Below are 16,916 nucleotides of genomic sequence, written 5' to 3' on the forward strand. Positions count from 1 at the left end.
ACCCCCTGCGAACCGTTCCCTACACCTCCCCAAGAGGTGACACCAAGAGATGATAGGATATGGCTAGCATGTCTGAAACACAGTCAACAAGATATCGAAATCCCAGCCCTGGGAAGATTGAGACAGGAGGATTGCTGCAAGTTCAAGACTGGCATGGAATACAAAAGCGCACACAAGGCCAGCCTGAACTGCACAGTGAGACCCTGTTGAAAAAAAAAAAAAAAAAAAGAGCTATTGAGAAGTGAAAAGTGAAAACCAGAAAACAGGAAGGGGAGAATATTCAGGAAAGACAGGCGGATGTGTGGGTACCCTGAGGGAGCTGGGCAGCGGCTGTGCAAAGTAACTGGATGCCAGGCATCCTGGGGTGGGTTTTCTGTGGGAACGACACATATGACCTGCCACGTGTCCCTGTTCCCGCAGTCCCAGCACTTAGGTGGAGTGCCACAGTGAAAGCAGGAAGCAACCAATTCAAATGGTCTTTTCCAATGGATGAAGTTTTCCAAATGGAGTCACTGAGCAGTCCATGAGGGTTCCTGCTGCAGCTCTGGGTACAGAGTGTGTGTGTGTGTGTGTGTGTGTGTGTGTGTGTGTGTGTGTGCCCTCCTGCGTGCACACACGACTGCCCACTCTGTTCCCCCCAGATAGCTTTGCAAATTGCAGAACATTCCAGCAGTTGGGCCAAGCAGAGCCACAGCTATGGCGAAATGTATATAGCTAGTGACTACAATGATCATGATTTCTGCCCAGAAAACAAAAGCTTGTTATTTTTTTTCCTCTTAAGCAGACATAAGTAACAAGTCTCTAATATTAAAAAAATAAAGTAGGTTGATGAAACAGAAAACCTTCTGTCAGTGGGGAAACACTGACTACAACTGTTTACCATGATGATATCTAAGAGAAGAGGGAAAAAAAACTCAGGAATTTCTGAGAGTTGAGACTGCAGGATGCTTTGGAAGTGGATTCCCTTCACTGTGCTTGGCTTTGCACCTTCTGCAGTTGGGAGAAGCAGCTCCCTGCGCCTCTGGTAACTGGGCTCGTCCCACTTTGGAGTTTTCAGCAAGGGTCATCCCCAAGCCCCAATTTAATATCCATATCCTTTCATTGGTGTCCTCTGAGGGTTAACAGCCAGGAAGTAACAGGTATCCAGTAAAGTGAAACTCTTATGTTCCCTTTGAAGAGATGGTCCTGCTGGTCACGTGGTCACCAAATCCAGCGAGAAAAAGGAGCAAGTGCAAATACTGCTGCGAAGCCAGCTCGGCTCATCCCATCCTGCTTTCCAAAGCCATGGTGAGCTTGCAGGCTTCACCGATCCGGTTAACACCCTTCTTTATGCAGCCTGTGATGGTCTGAAAAGAAAAGGCAGCAAACAACTCAAGAGATTCTGGGTATTCAGCAGAGGTCAGCGGAGCCTTTAGCTTTCAGTATAAACTGAGGAAAGCTGGCTGGGGCAGCGGTCCACAGCACTGATCTGTAAGAATGTGGAGTCATCGGGCCCACTGCGAAGAGACTCCCCAAAGAGGCTTGAGGAGGCTGAAGGCAAATCATATACTGGAAGAGAAAGAACACAGGAAGTCAGAAAGTAGGCCCTGCCTTTCCTGGGTGCACCGCAGAGCAGTTCGCCAAGTGCTAGCCTTCTGGGGGGAAGGGCTCTGTGCTTAGGAACCAGTGGGCAGGAGGGGACCTACAGGCTGCTGCCAAACCATGACTCAGCACAAGTTAAGTAGAATTTAAAGATAAGTGTTTTAGGGAGGGATGGAGGTGGCCTCAAAAATGAGGTGACAGTAATCATCAAAGAAAACGGGATTATAAAAGAGATGCCTAAGAAGGGAAAGAATAACCCAGAAGTTGAAAATACTACAAAGACAGATGGGGTTGAAAATACTACAATGGGGGGGGGCAGTCAAGAATGCTGGTGCAGGTCAAGAGTAGAGCACAGAGCAAAATGATGTGCAGGCAGGTCTGGGAGTTTGATCCTTCCTGAGTCAAAGGGGCTTCCTTGCCATGATGGAGAGAACAGTTTATTCTCTACACAAGTGGAAGTTGCTGAAGCTATCTGAGGAGGAATATGGGCTATTTTATCTCCTAGTTTTGGAAGGCAATGTTTAGGGTAGTAGAGGGCACAAAGGTACAGAGGAGGAGGAGGGAGACACAGGGAGGATGCTTGGAAGGCTACTGCCACGGCCCATGACACAGATGCTGGCGACTGCAACAGGATGGGGGAAAGAGGACTGAAGAAGGGCTGGGAGGAAGGGCAGGTACATGGGCAAGAGCAACAGATCTGCTACAGTTACTTGCTGGGTCAAGGCTAGTTCATGCTAGTCACGGGAACCTGTCAGGTCTCGCTGGCCAGGTGGCCTGAGTTTCTAAGTCACAGACACCCCACATACCTGCAATGCCTGAGTGAGTTGAGAAGGCTCTGTGGAAAACATCAAAACCAGCCTGGCCCATGGATGCAGGGACTAGGCAATCCTCGAAGGAGGGCACCACACTGCAGGAGCTGCCAGCTGGCACAGTTCTCTGGGATTCGGGGTAATGTGGAGGGCAGAACGTCTGAAGCTGTCCATAGAATCCTGAAATGCAAGCAAGACATTAACCTACTTCAAGGTACAAGGCTATTCCAGGCAAATCAGACCCTTACTCTGCCTCGATTCTTAGGACAAAACGCCTTTATCCTTTGAGATCACCCATGATCTCCTAAACAAGCATATGCAATGCACTACTTGGGTTGAAGCTCTCTGACCTTAGAGGGACTTCAAGGCTTGTTGGCCTAGAAAATTTTTAGTTTGCTCTCTGGTACCCAAAGCCAAAAGGCTTTAACCTTCGCCAGACTCTCCTAAACACCGAAGGGCTGATCTTCGTGGAAGTTTCCTACCCCAGGCATTGCCATCAAGTTTCCAATGCATCTCCCTCAATTCCTTTGTCCAATATTCTTTTCTGTTTTCAGATGAGGGAAAAAATGAAGCTCGCAGATTGCTCTTTGTAAGGGCTACTTAAATTCTAAAACAGCCCAGGTCCATCTACCTATGCACTTGTCCTTATAACAGATAGTAGACACATATCTTCCTTATTATCTTAAATAGGTAAACAATGTCTGATAGTTGGGTGTACTATATTGCTGATCTTTGTAGTAAGTGGAAAAACTACACGCATCAATAATGAAAAATGATTAAATATTCCTTAGCACCTGAAAAGAATCATCAAGTTTATAAGCTGATTTCACCCATCCTCTTCAATTTTTTTTCTCATTCAATGCAGTTCTCCTTGGTAGCCAAGGTGTCCTTTCTTATGAGTGTCCAAAATTTCCTTAATTATTTACCTTTTCCTTCTTTTACCATGCTTCATAACTTTAACAGATTATTTCCTTGGAGTAAATTGCGATGATAAAACATAGTAACAAACTTTTAATTCTGCACTTTAGTGAACAGAAAGCTCTGTTGCATTCTCATGCTATTTCCATTGTGTCTGCTTCTTCAAATGTGGAAGATGAAGGTCACTGTCCACTTCACAGAGCTGCTGTGAGGAACCCGTGAGTCGCTGGGCCAGGAAGTTGAGCTATAATGCTTTAAAGTGCTCTAGAAATGTCAGTTATTGTTGATATCACTATTCTGTTTCTGACAGAGAAAAACAAGGGGATTAACAGAGGACAAGGTTCAGGATTATTTCCACAAGTATTCAATTATGGAAAACACAGAACAAATTATCTGAGTTTTTGAGCTCTAATCTTGCATACCTTCCTCCTCTAGAACTACTTCTTCAAAAACACCAGAAGCCTTTAGGTCTGATTAAAGAAAAGCGATCCACCTATCAATAGGGGAGGGTCGCTTGAATTGATTAGTTTGTCTTCTCTGATTTAACTCAGGTCTTCCCACTGAGCTACATCCTGAACCACGCCTTTTTATTGTGAAACAGGGTCCAATGAAGTCACTAAATTGCTTCTGCTGGGCTCAAGTTTAAAATCCTCCCATCTCAGCCTCCTAGAATGCTGGGATTATTTTAATTGAAACAAAGACGTGTTGACACAGCCAGCCTAATGTCCTTCTAACTCTTCTCATCAGGACCCTCAAGGTAGCACATGCGATGCTCGGAGCATCACTGGCTGGAAGGGCTTTTCCACAGATGCTGTAAACACTACCAAAGCAAGTGTACTAAACTCCTTCTGAAGACTCAGAGTGGCCCGTTAGGAACTTATGACCTAAAAGAGAGCTCAGATGCAGACTCATGCATAGGCCACACTCAGCAGAAAACAAAATACAGTATCCTTTAGAAGCATACAATAGTACACTTCGCACTTTACATAGACTCTCAACAGAAAAATATCCCACACAAGGTTTGGGGAAAGACGAAAGGCTTGTGTCCAGTACACACAGGAAAATACATAGGAGAATGGAAAACTTTTAGCTCTTCTCTTTTTGATTCCTCCAAAGCTTTTGCATGGCATCGCTAGGCAGACAGGCAGAGGATCTAAACACACTACTCATGAATACTTCATAGTTGATCAGCCGATATGAATGAACTGTCAGCTCTCAAGGTAGAGAAATAAAAATCAAACAATAAAAGGCCACATTCTAATTACATTAGCCAACTATTTTTTTTATGTGTTTAGTACAGGGTCTACAGAGTCTCACTACACAGATTGAACTTGGAGTGACCTTCCTGTTTTCAGCCTCCCAAGCACTGGTTTTATAGGCACGTACCACCATGTCCAGTCTCAGGGCACCCCAGGAATGGGGCCAAAAGTATGCTAGGGATTGAACTCCGGTTCCCGTGTCTGCCTAAGCAGGCACTTTAGTCTGCTGAGTTATCTGCCTGGGTCCAGCAAACATTTTAAGACATTGTTCTTAGTGCTACATGTGAATGGGAGGCAGGTACTTCATAGCGTTACAGCCATGGTGAAAAGTGTCTTTTCTCCAATTCTTTGGGAAACCATTTGACAATCTGCACCTAAGCACACTTCAAGGTGTTTGCTTTTGAGGGTTTGGAATTTGACTTCTGAGATAGCATATTCTAAAGAACACAAAAAAATCTGCATAATGATAGCGAATGACAAGTAATGATTGTAACATGAAACTAGAGGCCGAAAAAGGCCAGCCATAAGAAAATGGGTAAAGATCAGTGCACATATAGAAGGAGGGCATTAGAAAGCCATTACAACACTTATAAGACTGTTCAACAACATGGAAAAACCATTATAGGCTTCAGGGTTGGGTTTTTTTTATCTAAAGCAAGATATAAAAAAGACTTAAAATATTGTAGAACATATTTGGGTTTTTGTTAGTACATGTTTGCAGTACATGATTACATCCACTGTGTAGAACTGGTATATGTACATAACACACCCCCGTGGTGATCTGGTGGGGGGCTTATTTCAACAAAATTTGAATGCATCTAAAAATTAAGGACTTTTGGTCCATAAAGAGGCACCACAGATCCAGTCAACAGACTGAGGATAGATATCTTCCATAGTTAAAATATTGGTTGACATCTAGAATATACAGAGAAGACTTGCTAATCAATAAGAAAAATGTACCCTTTCCAAATGGGAAAAGGACAGGGAATAGGGACAGATAATTTACAAAAGAGGAAATTAAGAGGCTAAAAGTTAATCAAGAGATATTCAAATCTATTACAGATCAGTGAAATACAAACTAAGTCAACAATGAGACATGACCACTGGTGGAATAAGCAGCCTGGGAAAACTCGGGCACATGTGTGGATGTGGCCACAGTAAGCACCACACTCCTGGTGGGAGTGCAGGCAGAGACATTGCTGGTCAGGTTAAGTATATGCAGACACTAGGGGGCAAGACGCTCAGTCCTGGTGTACATCTCAAAGAAATAATTACATGGGTCAAAACAGACATTTACAAGAATGTTCATCATACTTCTGAAGAGGTGAATTGGAGACAAGCCCCGTCCTTCCCTGGTGGAGTGGGCAGGTGAAATGTGTGGGGTAAACAACTCATCCTTGCCCAGACTGTCCCAGTTTTAGACCTCAAAGTCTGTGTCTTAGGAACCCTTGAATTCCCTGGAATCTTCAAAGTCCCATGATGTCCTGATATGTGTTGGAGGTGTCCCAAGGAGCACCTTGCAAGACTGAGGGAACATACTATGCAGTGAGAAAAGGAGGGGAAAAAATAAGTGTTTCATACATAAAAAAATTGAATATAAAGGCTAGAATCAGTTGTGTGAAGCCTATGTACGGGACAAAAATGTGAAATAATTACTACATTAATAGTCACCTTTGAGTAGGGTTTTTGTTTTTGTTTTGTCTTTATAGTCTTCTGCATTTTACTAGTGATGAAGAAAGAGTAGCCCAGAGTCAGAATTCCTGATTTCAGATCCCAAGTACATATCAACAATGTAATTTTGGTAAATTATTGAATCCCTTGAAGTCTCAGTTTACTAATTTATAAAAGAAGACAAAGAATAGTGACTACATCTCACTGTGTTACTGCAAAGATTAAAAGAGGCAATGTTTTGTGTTATAGAATTTGGTAATAATAATTATATAACTAATATTTATGTGATTTAATGATATAATTTATGTTAAATGAATACTAAAAAGTGAAACAATTTTATGTTAATAATGTAATCCTCAAAAATAAGGTAAACTTTATTCAAAAAACATATTATACACCAAGAAAGCAAAACATTCTGGAACATTCTTGGCATTTTGGATACCTGAGCTGTTTACCTTTGTTCATAGTTTCTACATCCTGCACTAGGTGACACACCTTTTGATTTCTTCATTTATCCTAATTGTGACACAAAAGAGCACAAGCCTGAGTAATGTGAAGGAATCAGAAATTGAGGCTATTTGATTTGGGGATTCCCGTGGGTGGACCTTGACTTTGGGTACCTGTGGTCAGACACATGTAAACACGGTGTACCCATCAGGAGGAAAACAGGAAACACCGTGGTGGGTCTATCAAAACGTAATGCCTCCTCCCTGAGTAAAACAGACAATATTTGCTATGAGTGGACATACTAGAGCTAGTGTTCTGTTCAAATTTTTACCCATAAAATCCCTGGTCGCATTCTTCAGTGTAATATTATCCTTCCAAGAAGAAGAGAGATTTTTCACTGAACTCTCACAATTCCTCAAATAGGAACATTGATCATTCTGGGACAATGATAAAGACATTCACTGGCCTTTTATGAAAACCAATTCATTCACTCTTTCCTATCTTCTCCCTTGTTTCTGAGAGAGAGCAGAAATGTCAAATGACTCCAATCTCTGTTTGGGTGTTGTGAGTTGTATGTTTAAAGCTTTGTGATGTGGGATAAGAGATAATATGCTAAATAACAAACTCTGCATTCTGAGCTCCTCTGAGGCTGCATCTCAGTAAGGAAGGCAAAGTAAACTGTAATTCCTGCCTTTGGGGTACTTTGCCTGATGTGAGAAACTGTCAAAACCAGAATGGCCCCACAAGCATATTTTATCACTCTAACAGCCAACCCAAGAAAAGAAAATCTTCTTTACTAAATCCCTGCCTCCATGTAACCAGTTAATAGGGATGCCAAACACACTGGTGTGGATGTTTGTGACCACTCAAATAAGAGTTTTAATATTTTCTCATCTCAGTGCTATTTCCATAAAGCTAATGAAATCTAAAAAAAAAAAAAAATCCATTAGGATCTTGCCTCACAAAACTAAGAGAAAGCCTAACTCATTTCTTGATGAATGGCTCCTGTATTCTAATGGTTGGATTTCATGTAGCAAATTTGGAAGGAACACTACCTCTCGGACCCAAGACAAAATGAGGTAAGATGTTAACACTCTTTATGAGCATAAAACCTAACAGTAATGGCAAGGTCAGCCAATCTGCAAATCAGTCCTTCAGTGAACATTATCAAGGGCTGGTTAGGGTACTACTGGAGAAAGCAAAGAAATGGATGACAATATCTTGTCCTTGAGCATGCACAATGTAATTGGAGCAAGGCCACATGCATTTATTAACAGCATAAGAATGCTCATAGGCATAACTTGGCAATAAATGTTAGTTGTCACATTAAGTTACAAAATTACCCCTTTTCCACTTTAGAATTTATTATACTTCCAAGAATGGAAAAGGGGAGGAATTCACAAATAAACTTATTCTACACAAGCTGCAGTTCCTGATGAGCAAGGAGAATCATTTCTTCTATTCTCAATTTTGGGAATCCCCCCCCCACTAAAATCTTGCTTTCTAATTATAAAGAAATATTTGGAGCTAATTATAACATCTAGAAAATGTACACTAATATAAACAAGGAGTGCAAAGTTTTCTTTTAGTTCCATGATTTACAAATGGCCAGATATTACAAACTGGAATTATATTTATTTGATAAAATATACAATTATATATTTGTATCCTTTTAATCACATCAAATATTTATGCATTTTATCCTGTTTTCTTTCCTAATATTATCTGAGTTTCTTCACGTATCACTACAATTCATTCTTAAAAAGCTTTTCCCCCTACTTCATCATATAAGATTACAGATGGCTAAATTAGATAGAAGTATAATAGGCAGCCACATGGGGACCTCAGGAGTCAGTGCAGAAAATGAAAACATATTGCAATTGTGGGGAAGGTGCATTTGTTGAGGGCCACACCTCCACACAAAAGATAGAATGACTATACCCACCCACATGCTTCTCCTAAGGCTGAGCAGCTGTGATTAATATTCTAAATAGGTATCAATCACCTTGGGAGGGGGCAGGCAGGGAGAGCCACTGATCTCCTCCAGGAAAAGTCCCTGTTCTGTTTCATGTATACTTGCTTCATGACTTGCTTCCCTCTTTGATCCCCATTTAATCAACATAACCTAAGCTATTATATTTGTACTCTTACTGGATCATCATAGCTTGGTGAACTCATGACCAATGTTACCTAAGTGAATGTACTTGGATTCTTGTTAGTTGACTGTTTTTTTCCACCTTAAACCCATCTTTACTCATGGTTTTGTTCTTTTTTTAAAAATGTATTTTAGTACAGGGTCTACAGACAGACTTGTAGTGATCCTCCTGCTTTCAGCCTCCCAAGTTCTGGGATTACAGGCATGCGCCACCACGCCCAGTCTCTATCGTCTTCTCCGCCAGCCTCGGGGGACGGGGTCAGCATAGCATGCCAGGGATCAAACCCTAGTCCCTGCGCTCTGCCTAAGCAGGTGCTTTAGTCCGCTCAGCTATCTGGCCAGCCCTCAAAGTTTTGTTGTATAAAACTCTCTTGAGAAACAAGGTCCTTAGCAAACCACTTCTGTGTCTCTCAGATAGCTTTCTTTCCCCCAGTAAACTCTGCTCTTAACTTCCATTGTTCCTAGAGTCCACTCTTCTATTTTAGAGAACATGAAGCCATCCTAGACATCTAGCAGGTTGGAAGTATCTTTCCCCTACAGCCAAGCTCAGTGATGGTCGGTAAGATTGGGAGTTCACAGTCACTGTTGCTGCTAATGACGACAAAGCAGCCCGCCAAGCTGTGTGTGGATTTCCTTCCCAAGAGGAAGGGGGAGGTATAAGGAGAAAGGACTGCATGACTGAACAGGACTACCACAAAGGTAATCTCTAGCTGTGGTGTTCAGTAGAACTTTCCATGATGATAAAAAAAAAATTTTTTTTTTAATCTGTGCTATCCAGCTACATGTGGCTATCAAGCACTTTAAATGTAATTTGTGTGACTGCAGAATTGATTTTTACAGTTTATTAAACTTTAATTAGGTTCAAATTTAAAAGCTACACAAGGCTCCTGGCAATTGTCTGAAAAAGTGTTACTAGGGTAATCTGAATTCCCAGATTTAGTGGAACTAGTTTCAGGAATGTCGCTGATTAGATTGCTGAAAGAAAAATAAACAATCCACTAAGAGTTTAAATAAAGGCCTGATAAGTGATTTTTAAATTCTGGACCTTTAAGGCAGGAAACATAATAGATTATCACATCTATCTATTGCTTACAAATCTATCACTTCAGTCATTGTGGAAGAAACCAGAATAAAATATATCAATAAGCAAATAATGCTCACTCAACTCCCACCTCTCAAGAAGCTATATATTATTTTAGGCTAAACTACCTGGGCGTTTCAGTCCTCTGAGGAAACTGCTTTTTATTTTGGAGGTAGCAACAGCAGCTGGAAATGTGTTATCCATATTCTGTGTTTTAGCTTAAGGGCTCAACTCACTAAGCGCACTAGAAGTGACAATGTCACAGGTAGATCACCACTTTTAGTGCCTTGTGGTAGCAAAGTGCCAACAGAGACGGTTCTACCCAGCTGCTCACATGTGGGCAGAGCTGGTGCCATCTGCCCACCCTTCCAGAAGCTGCTGTCATGATGAACACTTAGTAAGTTTGTTTATGTAGCAGAAACCTTGGCAAGACAAAATTCTTGTTCTCCTGTTTGGAAGAGAACATACAAATTTCAGGTACCAGAAGTACTGGGTGGAGAACCCTCAGTACTGAACTGAACCCAGGCCCTTCTCTGCAGTAGGGTTAATGTTGATCATGGCCACCATGCAGCAGGACCACCCCTACCTGTAGACATCAGGAACGATATGGAACTACTTCCTCCCAATGGGAAGGAAGAATCTTTTGTGAGGCGCCTCAGAAGTGCAAATGAGAACAGTCACTCTCTAAAAATCCCTTGATGTCTTAAGATGCGAACACCCTCAAGTCCTGTGTGGCCAAGGACTGTAGTTTTTGAACTGCTACCCAACTCTCAGGAGCCAACTCTTCTACAAACTTTTTAGAAAAATGATGACTGATGTGTATGCCTTTTGTTGCTGTTGAAGTTTTATAAAACTGGTGTGTTAACAGTGTCTACTCATAAGGCAACCAAAAAGATGAAAGTGGACTGAAGAAGATCATGCAATGTGAAGGACCGAGCCTGTTTCTACCATATAGTTCACATCTTATAAATAGTTACCTTGAGCTTTTCTTTTTCTAGTCTTTAATAATACATGTGTCTAAATTTCTATGCTTTTATGCACTTAAAAATGATTTTGCTAAGCATCTGCTTAAGTAGTGGGGATGCAGGGAAGAATAAAACACATTCTGTGTCTTCTTGGGGGTTATACTTTAGTGGAAGAAAGCATAATAAACATGTAAATGAGAAACTCAATAATGTAATTTTATACTACAATGATAATACAAAGAAAATTTTGTTAAAGACATACATAGGGATGGAATTCTCTTCCTCATAGTGCATTCAAGACAGGAAGAAAGGAAAATAACAAAGAAATTTTCTATGGTTGCCTTTGTTTGATCTTACCCTGACATGGCAGGTGTACAGTAATTGGAAGGCCACAGCACAGGTTTGCTGATGACCAGTTCTGGAAGAAAGGAATTTCTACCCTGGTGCTAAATAGTTCATGCCTGCACAGAATAAACAGGTATTGGTAGCAGACACTCTGTTGAAAGACCTTTGATTTGGGGGTAGTACAGTTGTTTGCAAGCCAAGAAGAAGGCAGGGTATATATTTACAAGTTTTACAACTATTTTTCTACAAAGGCTCTAATTTTGTGGGTTATTTTCAGTAATGCAGAGTTTTTGGCTTTAGTCATATAATTACCCCATATATCATGATGTGGATGACCCAAGCAATGATTGGGTCAGCTCAGAGACAGGGACATACAAAGGAGACACATGATTCTACTCTTCTTGGCATTTTGGATGACTGCTCCAACACTTTATGGCTCTCTGTAGATTCCTCTACTATCTAGCAATCTTTGCCCCACTTTGATAGGTAATTAGATACCTGTTATGCACTAAGACAGGAGCTGTTAAATGGGATCCACCCATACCTTCTACAGAATTTTGCGGTGAGCCAAAAATTCCTCTATTAGAAAGGAAGTCTATTAAAAATGGGTGTCATACATGCCTTCACCTTACATAGCTCTCTAGTATGTGCTTTTCTCACCGAGATGTGTGTTCCATGAGGTACAGACCTTGCCCCACTTGTTTAGTCACTTCCACAACACTCAAAATAGCAGCCTGCTGTACAGTAAGCACTCAAATACTTAAATGAAAGAATGATTGGAATCCTGGGTCATTTTAATTCTAAAGTAAATTGACAAGACTTAGCTGGTATCTTTATATATAAATCACCGTATTTAAAAGAGACTGGAAGCCTAACATTTTTAGTTAAGCAGACCTTAGTGTATGGACTAAACAGTTAAAATAATGTCCTCCAGTTCTCAACGCTACTGCATTTCAGAACCAGATTCACATCTTGGTCTGTTTGCTGAGGCTGAAGCTTGTGGCCCAAATGAACTTGAAAATCTTAGTGTTTTTGTTGAGACCCATTCTTGTAAATTATGGACAAAGTTACTCAGACTCAGTGTACGTTTTAGAAAGTACATTCTAAGGCTGAAAATATTGAATTAATTAGTAAAGTTGATCAGCTATCTAATCACTGGAAAATGCTCCAAACTCTCATGAATAGAAGCAGACACTTCAGGAATTTCTTCGGCTACTTCTAGTTAGCCTCCATTTTATTTCTACCTATCATATGCACAGTTTGGATCTAAGCTGGGTTCCCAGAAGATCTGGTAACCAAATGTACATCTTTAGTTTTTCTTTTCCTTCATGAGCCTCATTACCTTTGAAAATAATGCCTACTGTATAACGTTGTGGAACCTCTGTATGATATTAAGCATTTAGTGCCTTCCCTGATACCTTAGTAGTCGGCAGAAAGAGGAACAATTCTATTACAAAGAAATAGCTCAGAAAGGTCCAGAGGTTCTGTGAAAGGACAGGCAGTTGTGAAGCAATTTTCCTTATATAACTTGCTGCCCTTGAGTGTCAAATGATGCACCCTTAGTGAAATGCCCACAACTTGGTGGTCGTTTCTGCCTTTGCTCCTCATCCCAGTCATAGTACCATCCAGGCCTTCCTGTGAGCTACTGCTTGACTAAGCCTGCTTCTTCCCAGGGGAGGAAGAGATGCTGCCTCTCCATTTTAATGCACAGTCTATAAATGGGGAGCTCCAACAACAGCTCACAGGCTATGTTAGGAAGACAGATTTTGCTTCGTGTTGAGAACTGAACCAGCTTGCAAAGCACTGGAGCTATTTACGACTGACATTTAAGCGACTACTCTACGAAGAAAAAGGAAAATAATGGAAATATTAACTCTTAGAATTCCAGCCGGACACAATTCTACTGAGGGAACCCTATGACAGGGATATAAAAGTTGATCTTCGGAGCAGCCACCTAGACCTTTGTCCTTGCACAGATGGGCTGTAGCCGAGGAACTCCTAGTGAGAAAAGTACACCCATTTTCAGCAAGTGGAGCTGATTCCCTGTATAGCTTCAGATGCCACTTGCATGCCACACGGAATTGTGCTCCAAACACTCTGGATGCTGTCTCTGTTTGTGTCCCTACTGCACCTCCTCACCTATCTGTGGCAAGCTGGTGACAGCACTGATTACTGGGGGCTGTGCTCTGGCTTGGGCTTCTCTAACTTATTTCCAGAGAGGAAACTGCTGCTGCTATCTACAAAGGGTTCAAATAAGGGGATGAGAGTGGGCAGAGCACATTACTGAATGAGACAATAAGGAAACTGGAAAAGGCATGGTGAGACAGGAAGTGTAAAACACTCTTGGTTAAAAGATGCAATCCATTTTGATTTAAAAACCCCCAAACCACCCCGAGCCCTAGTGTGAAATGGCCTATAGTTTCCAAATCCTCAGAATGATAAGCTGCCAAAGCAAACTAATTGCAATGTGTCTGGATAATTGCCACGTGCAGATATATGCAGTTAGAGTAAAATGATTCAGTGGATCCTGATGGCGAGAATGCACCATTTGGAAATTACATAAAACAGAGACTCTTAAAACACAGAAGACCTACGAGATGGATTTGAATGCCAGCTTTGATATGTACTGGATGTGCGGCCTTGAGGAAACCACACTCCAGCTCAAGGCAAACCTGGCCTAGCAGAAGGGCTTCAGAGAGCAAGGCTGCTCATTCCAAGGCACCCAGGAAGCAGAGAGGGAGGAAGAAGATGGGAGGAAGAAGCCAGCGACAAGACAGCTGTCCAGAACAACCTCCAGCCAGGCCCTACCTCCTAAGAGCACCTCAGGACATGCATCAATCAGCGCCTTGTGGGCCAAGCAGCTTCCAACAGCCCCACTTGAGAACACACAAGACTCTTGTTAGCATTTTAGATTGCAACCATAAAGTGTTTTCTCAGAGCAGACAATTCTGTATTCATAAAAGAGAATAATATAATCTGCTCATCTGGAAGCAGAATCTTAAAAGTAGGAAGATGCACAAGGAACCAATGGAAGGGATTCAGTGGTCAGTATACACAATCTGGACCCAGAGTCTATCACCTGCTTATTATACCCAAAAAGTCAAACATCCTGGCTGTAAGTAAGGGTGAAAATGAAGGAGAAAAGAGTAGAGCACCTGGACATTCTGCATCTAACAGTGGTGTGAAGCTAAGATGCCACTCTGGTGAGGCTGATAAGAATGAGCTTGGCATTTTTCTATGAATGGGAAGCCTGCTATTTGTGTACCTCTAACTGGGTAAGGACCACAAAAATAATAAATATGAAAATATTTTGTCAACAGTGAAACTCACTGAAAACTCTAGGCCACACTGTTTCATTATGAACCTAGTGCTACTCATCATACTTTCTCTGAGTTTAAGGGACATGTACCTATAATTGAATCACATTACGTTCCGTAAGGTCCATAACCAACTTTGACTGAGAGAAACTTGGACCCAAAGAAAACAAAAATGTGTTCAGAACAAAGCAAAACAACAAACAACCCTTCCCCCCAAAGATTTAATTCTTGGCCTTTGTCTTTCCATGAGCGCCATCCTAGCTCTCTATGGTTTTCAGGTCATGCAGGAGTAATAGGACTTCAAGAGGTAAGAAAGGATAAGGGAAGATGGGAAATACTCATTTTTTCAGTCACAGCTAAAGTGCTTCCTTTAGATTATGGCCGACTAGGGAACCATGGTGAGGGGTCTAGTATCCTATACTTGGGGTCTAGGAAAGAAATTCGTATTAAGATGGGTACCACCAGTACCAGCTCCACCCTGAGAGGTTTGTTAAGACTTTCCTCTCCTCTCAGGAAGTCTGACTGAACCAGAAGGTCTGGAGGAAGGGCCCAGAATGTGGTATATTTAACAAGATATTTGTTACACTACAGTTTAAGAGGCTCTAAGAACAGTATGAGATGATTTGTAAACCCCTGAAAACTTTTCAAATGAAATCTCAATGGGGTAAAAAAAATAAAAAACAAAGAAGTTAAAACAAAGAAGGGCTCTGTTCCCATCTGAGATGGGGAAGGTGAGCTCCTTCAACGGGCATCTCTTCCTCTCACTGGGTCCCAGCCCTTTCAGCTAGACCTTGGGATCCTTGAAGGCAGAATGAATGATAATGACTGTTCTAAAGTGATCTTATAGTCAAATCTCTTCCACACCACACTTTTGGGCTTCTCCAGAGTCTACTGTCTAGAAAATTATTTTGCAATTAAATTTGGGGTCAAGGAAAAAGTACACAAACTCGTATTTGTGGGTTTCAAGTAGAAGAGTGGATACTGCATTTGTGAAACCTGACAATGTCCCTGGATCTTAGGGTTTCTGTTACACCCTTCTAACTGGCCACCAGAAAACTTGCCTTTCTATCTTGCTTTGTGGACACTGGTTACTAGTTACACTGAGAACCCATTCTCTGATCCGCCATATTTGTTCCACTCTTCTGGCTAATAATCACTTTTCCTCAATGCGCCTGGTGCCAGCAACCTGATGAATGAATCTAATCTGCAAACTCCTTCCTCTGCTGCTTAATCTCATTCTGCTGCACACCAAAGTCTTCATCTTTGGGCGCGTGTGAGGCATCTTAAAATCTGTCAAATGCACAAGGAGATGACACGATTCCATGAACCACAAGGAATACTGTCTGACCGTTGGGTCCAGGGTTCTGCTCGCCAAGAAACATTCCTACTAGCGACTGCTGTGCACAACTTAGATAAATACATGTTCAGCACAGGCAAGGGACTTACGCTTGTTTTCTCCATTTATGCAGTTTTACCCGCCAAAACAGAACTTGGTACTTAGCGGGAACGGGTCAGAGAATGAATACATGAACGCATGACTGAGTGACACTGCACCTAGAGCCCGTGGTGAGAATGTTGACAGTGGGAAGGATCTCAACTGAGCTTAAGGATTCTGAATTAGGAATCTTATATAAGATAGTTTATCCAAAGTTGAGGAAATATGACTTTCCTTTCCAACACTGAATTTTTTAAGTGGAGGAAGAGAAGCGAAGGTGATGAATGTATCATGCACTCTGTCCAAGTGATCTGGAGAGTTCTGCCACTCTCTGAGTCACCTTTATCTGCTGGACGCCACCAAACTTGAAGTAAAAAAAAAAAAAAAAAAAAAACTAGCTGGAACGAGAGCTGAGCAACTAAATTCATCCACAGCACATGCTTTGTTCCTCTAGGAAACGATTTCAAGATCGCACAACTCAATTACTCTGCATCTCTAAATACAGATAACAATATATTTCCTTCTCTCTTCACACGATTATAAGAGGGTTTTATTGAGTATTTTCTACATAGAAATTAGGCCCTGATAAAACTATAAGAATAATTTATAAGACACACAGTACATATTGTACTATAAATATACGTACCTTCACTGCCCATATTTGTATTCATAAAAATGCTGTACCAGCCCAGACCTAAGATTTGGACATTGGGTTATTGCTGGACTATTCAAATTCCCTAAATAATTTAGCCATAATGAGAAGGAAACTGGAGAACTTGCTTTGGGATGTGTGATATGAGGGTGGGTTTGGTGAAGGAACGTAGAAAAGGAGGAGCTGGTGGTTATGCTTAAATGACTTAGACAAATGCCTAAATGTTTTTACATCAACAGACTTGCTTCTTATAAGACGTAGTTCTCAAAAATCTTGCAGAA

General features: G+C 41.4%; 1 protein-coding gene across 9 annotated transcripts in view; it reads right to left on the reverse strand.

Annotated features, from left to right (window-relative positions):
- Positions 1-215: 215 nt before the first annotated feature.
- Positions 216-16,916, reverse strand: part of Glis3 (GLIS family zinc finger 3) — a 445,783-nt gene continuing 429,082 nt past the window's right edge. For all 9 annotated transcript variants that reach the window (XM_023721942.1, XM_004637184.2, XM_023721941.1 and 6 more), the window contains 2 exons: positions 2,388-2,570; positions 216-1,548 (listed from right to left, as the gene is read on the reverse strand). In XM_023721942.1, the coding sequence (XP_023577710.1) occupies positions 1,412-1,548; positions 2,388-2,570 (320 nt within the window). In that variant the 3' untranslated portion in view covers positions 216-1,411. The remainder of the gene's footprint in view (positions 1,549-2,387; positions 2,571-16,916) is intronic.

This window comes from Octodon degus, unplaced genomic scaffold (genome assembly GCF_000260255.1).
Source record: "Octodon degus isolate 3935 unplaced genomic scaffold, OctDeg1.0 scaffold00087, whole genome shotgun sequence".
Taxonomy (NCBI): Eukaryota; Metazoa; Chordata; class Mammalia; order Rodentia; family Octodontidae; genus Octodon; species Octodon degus.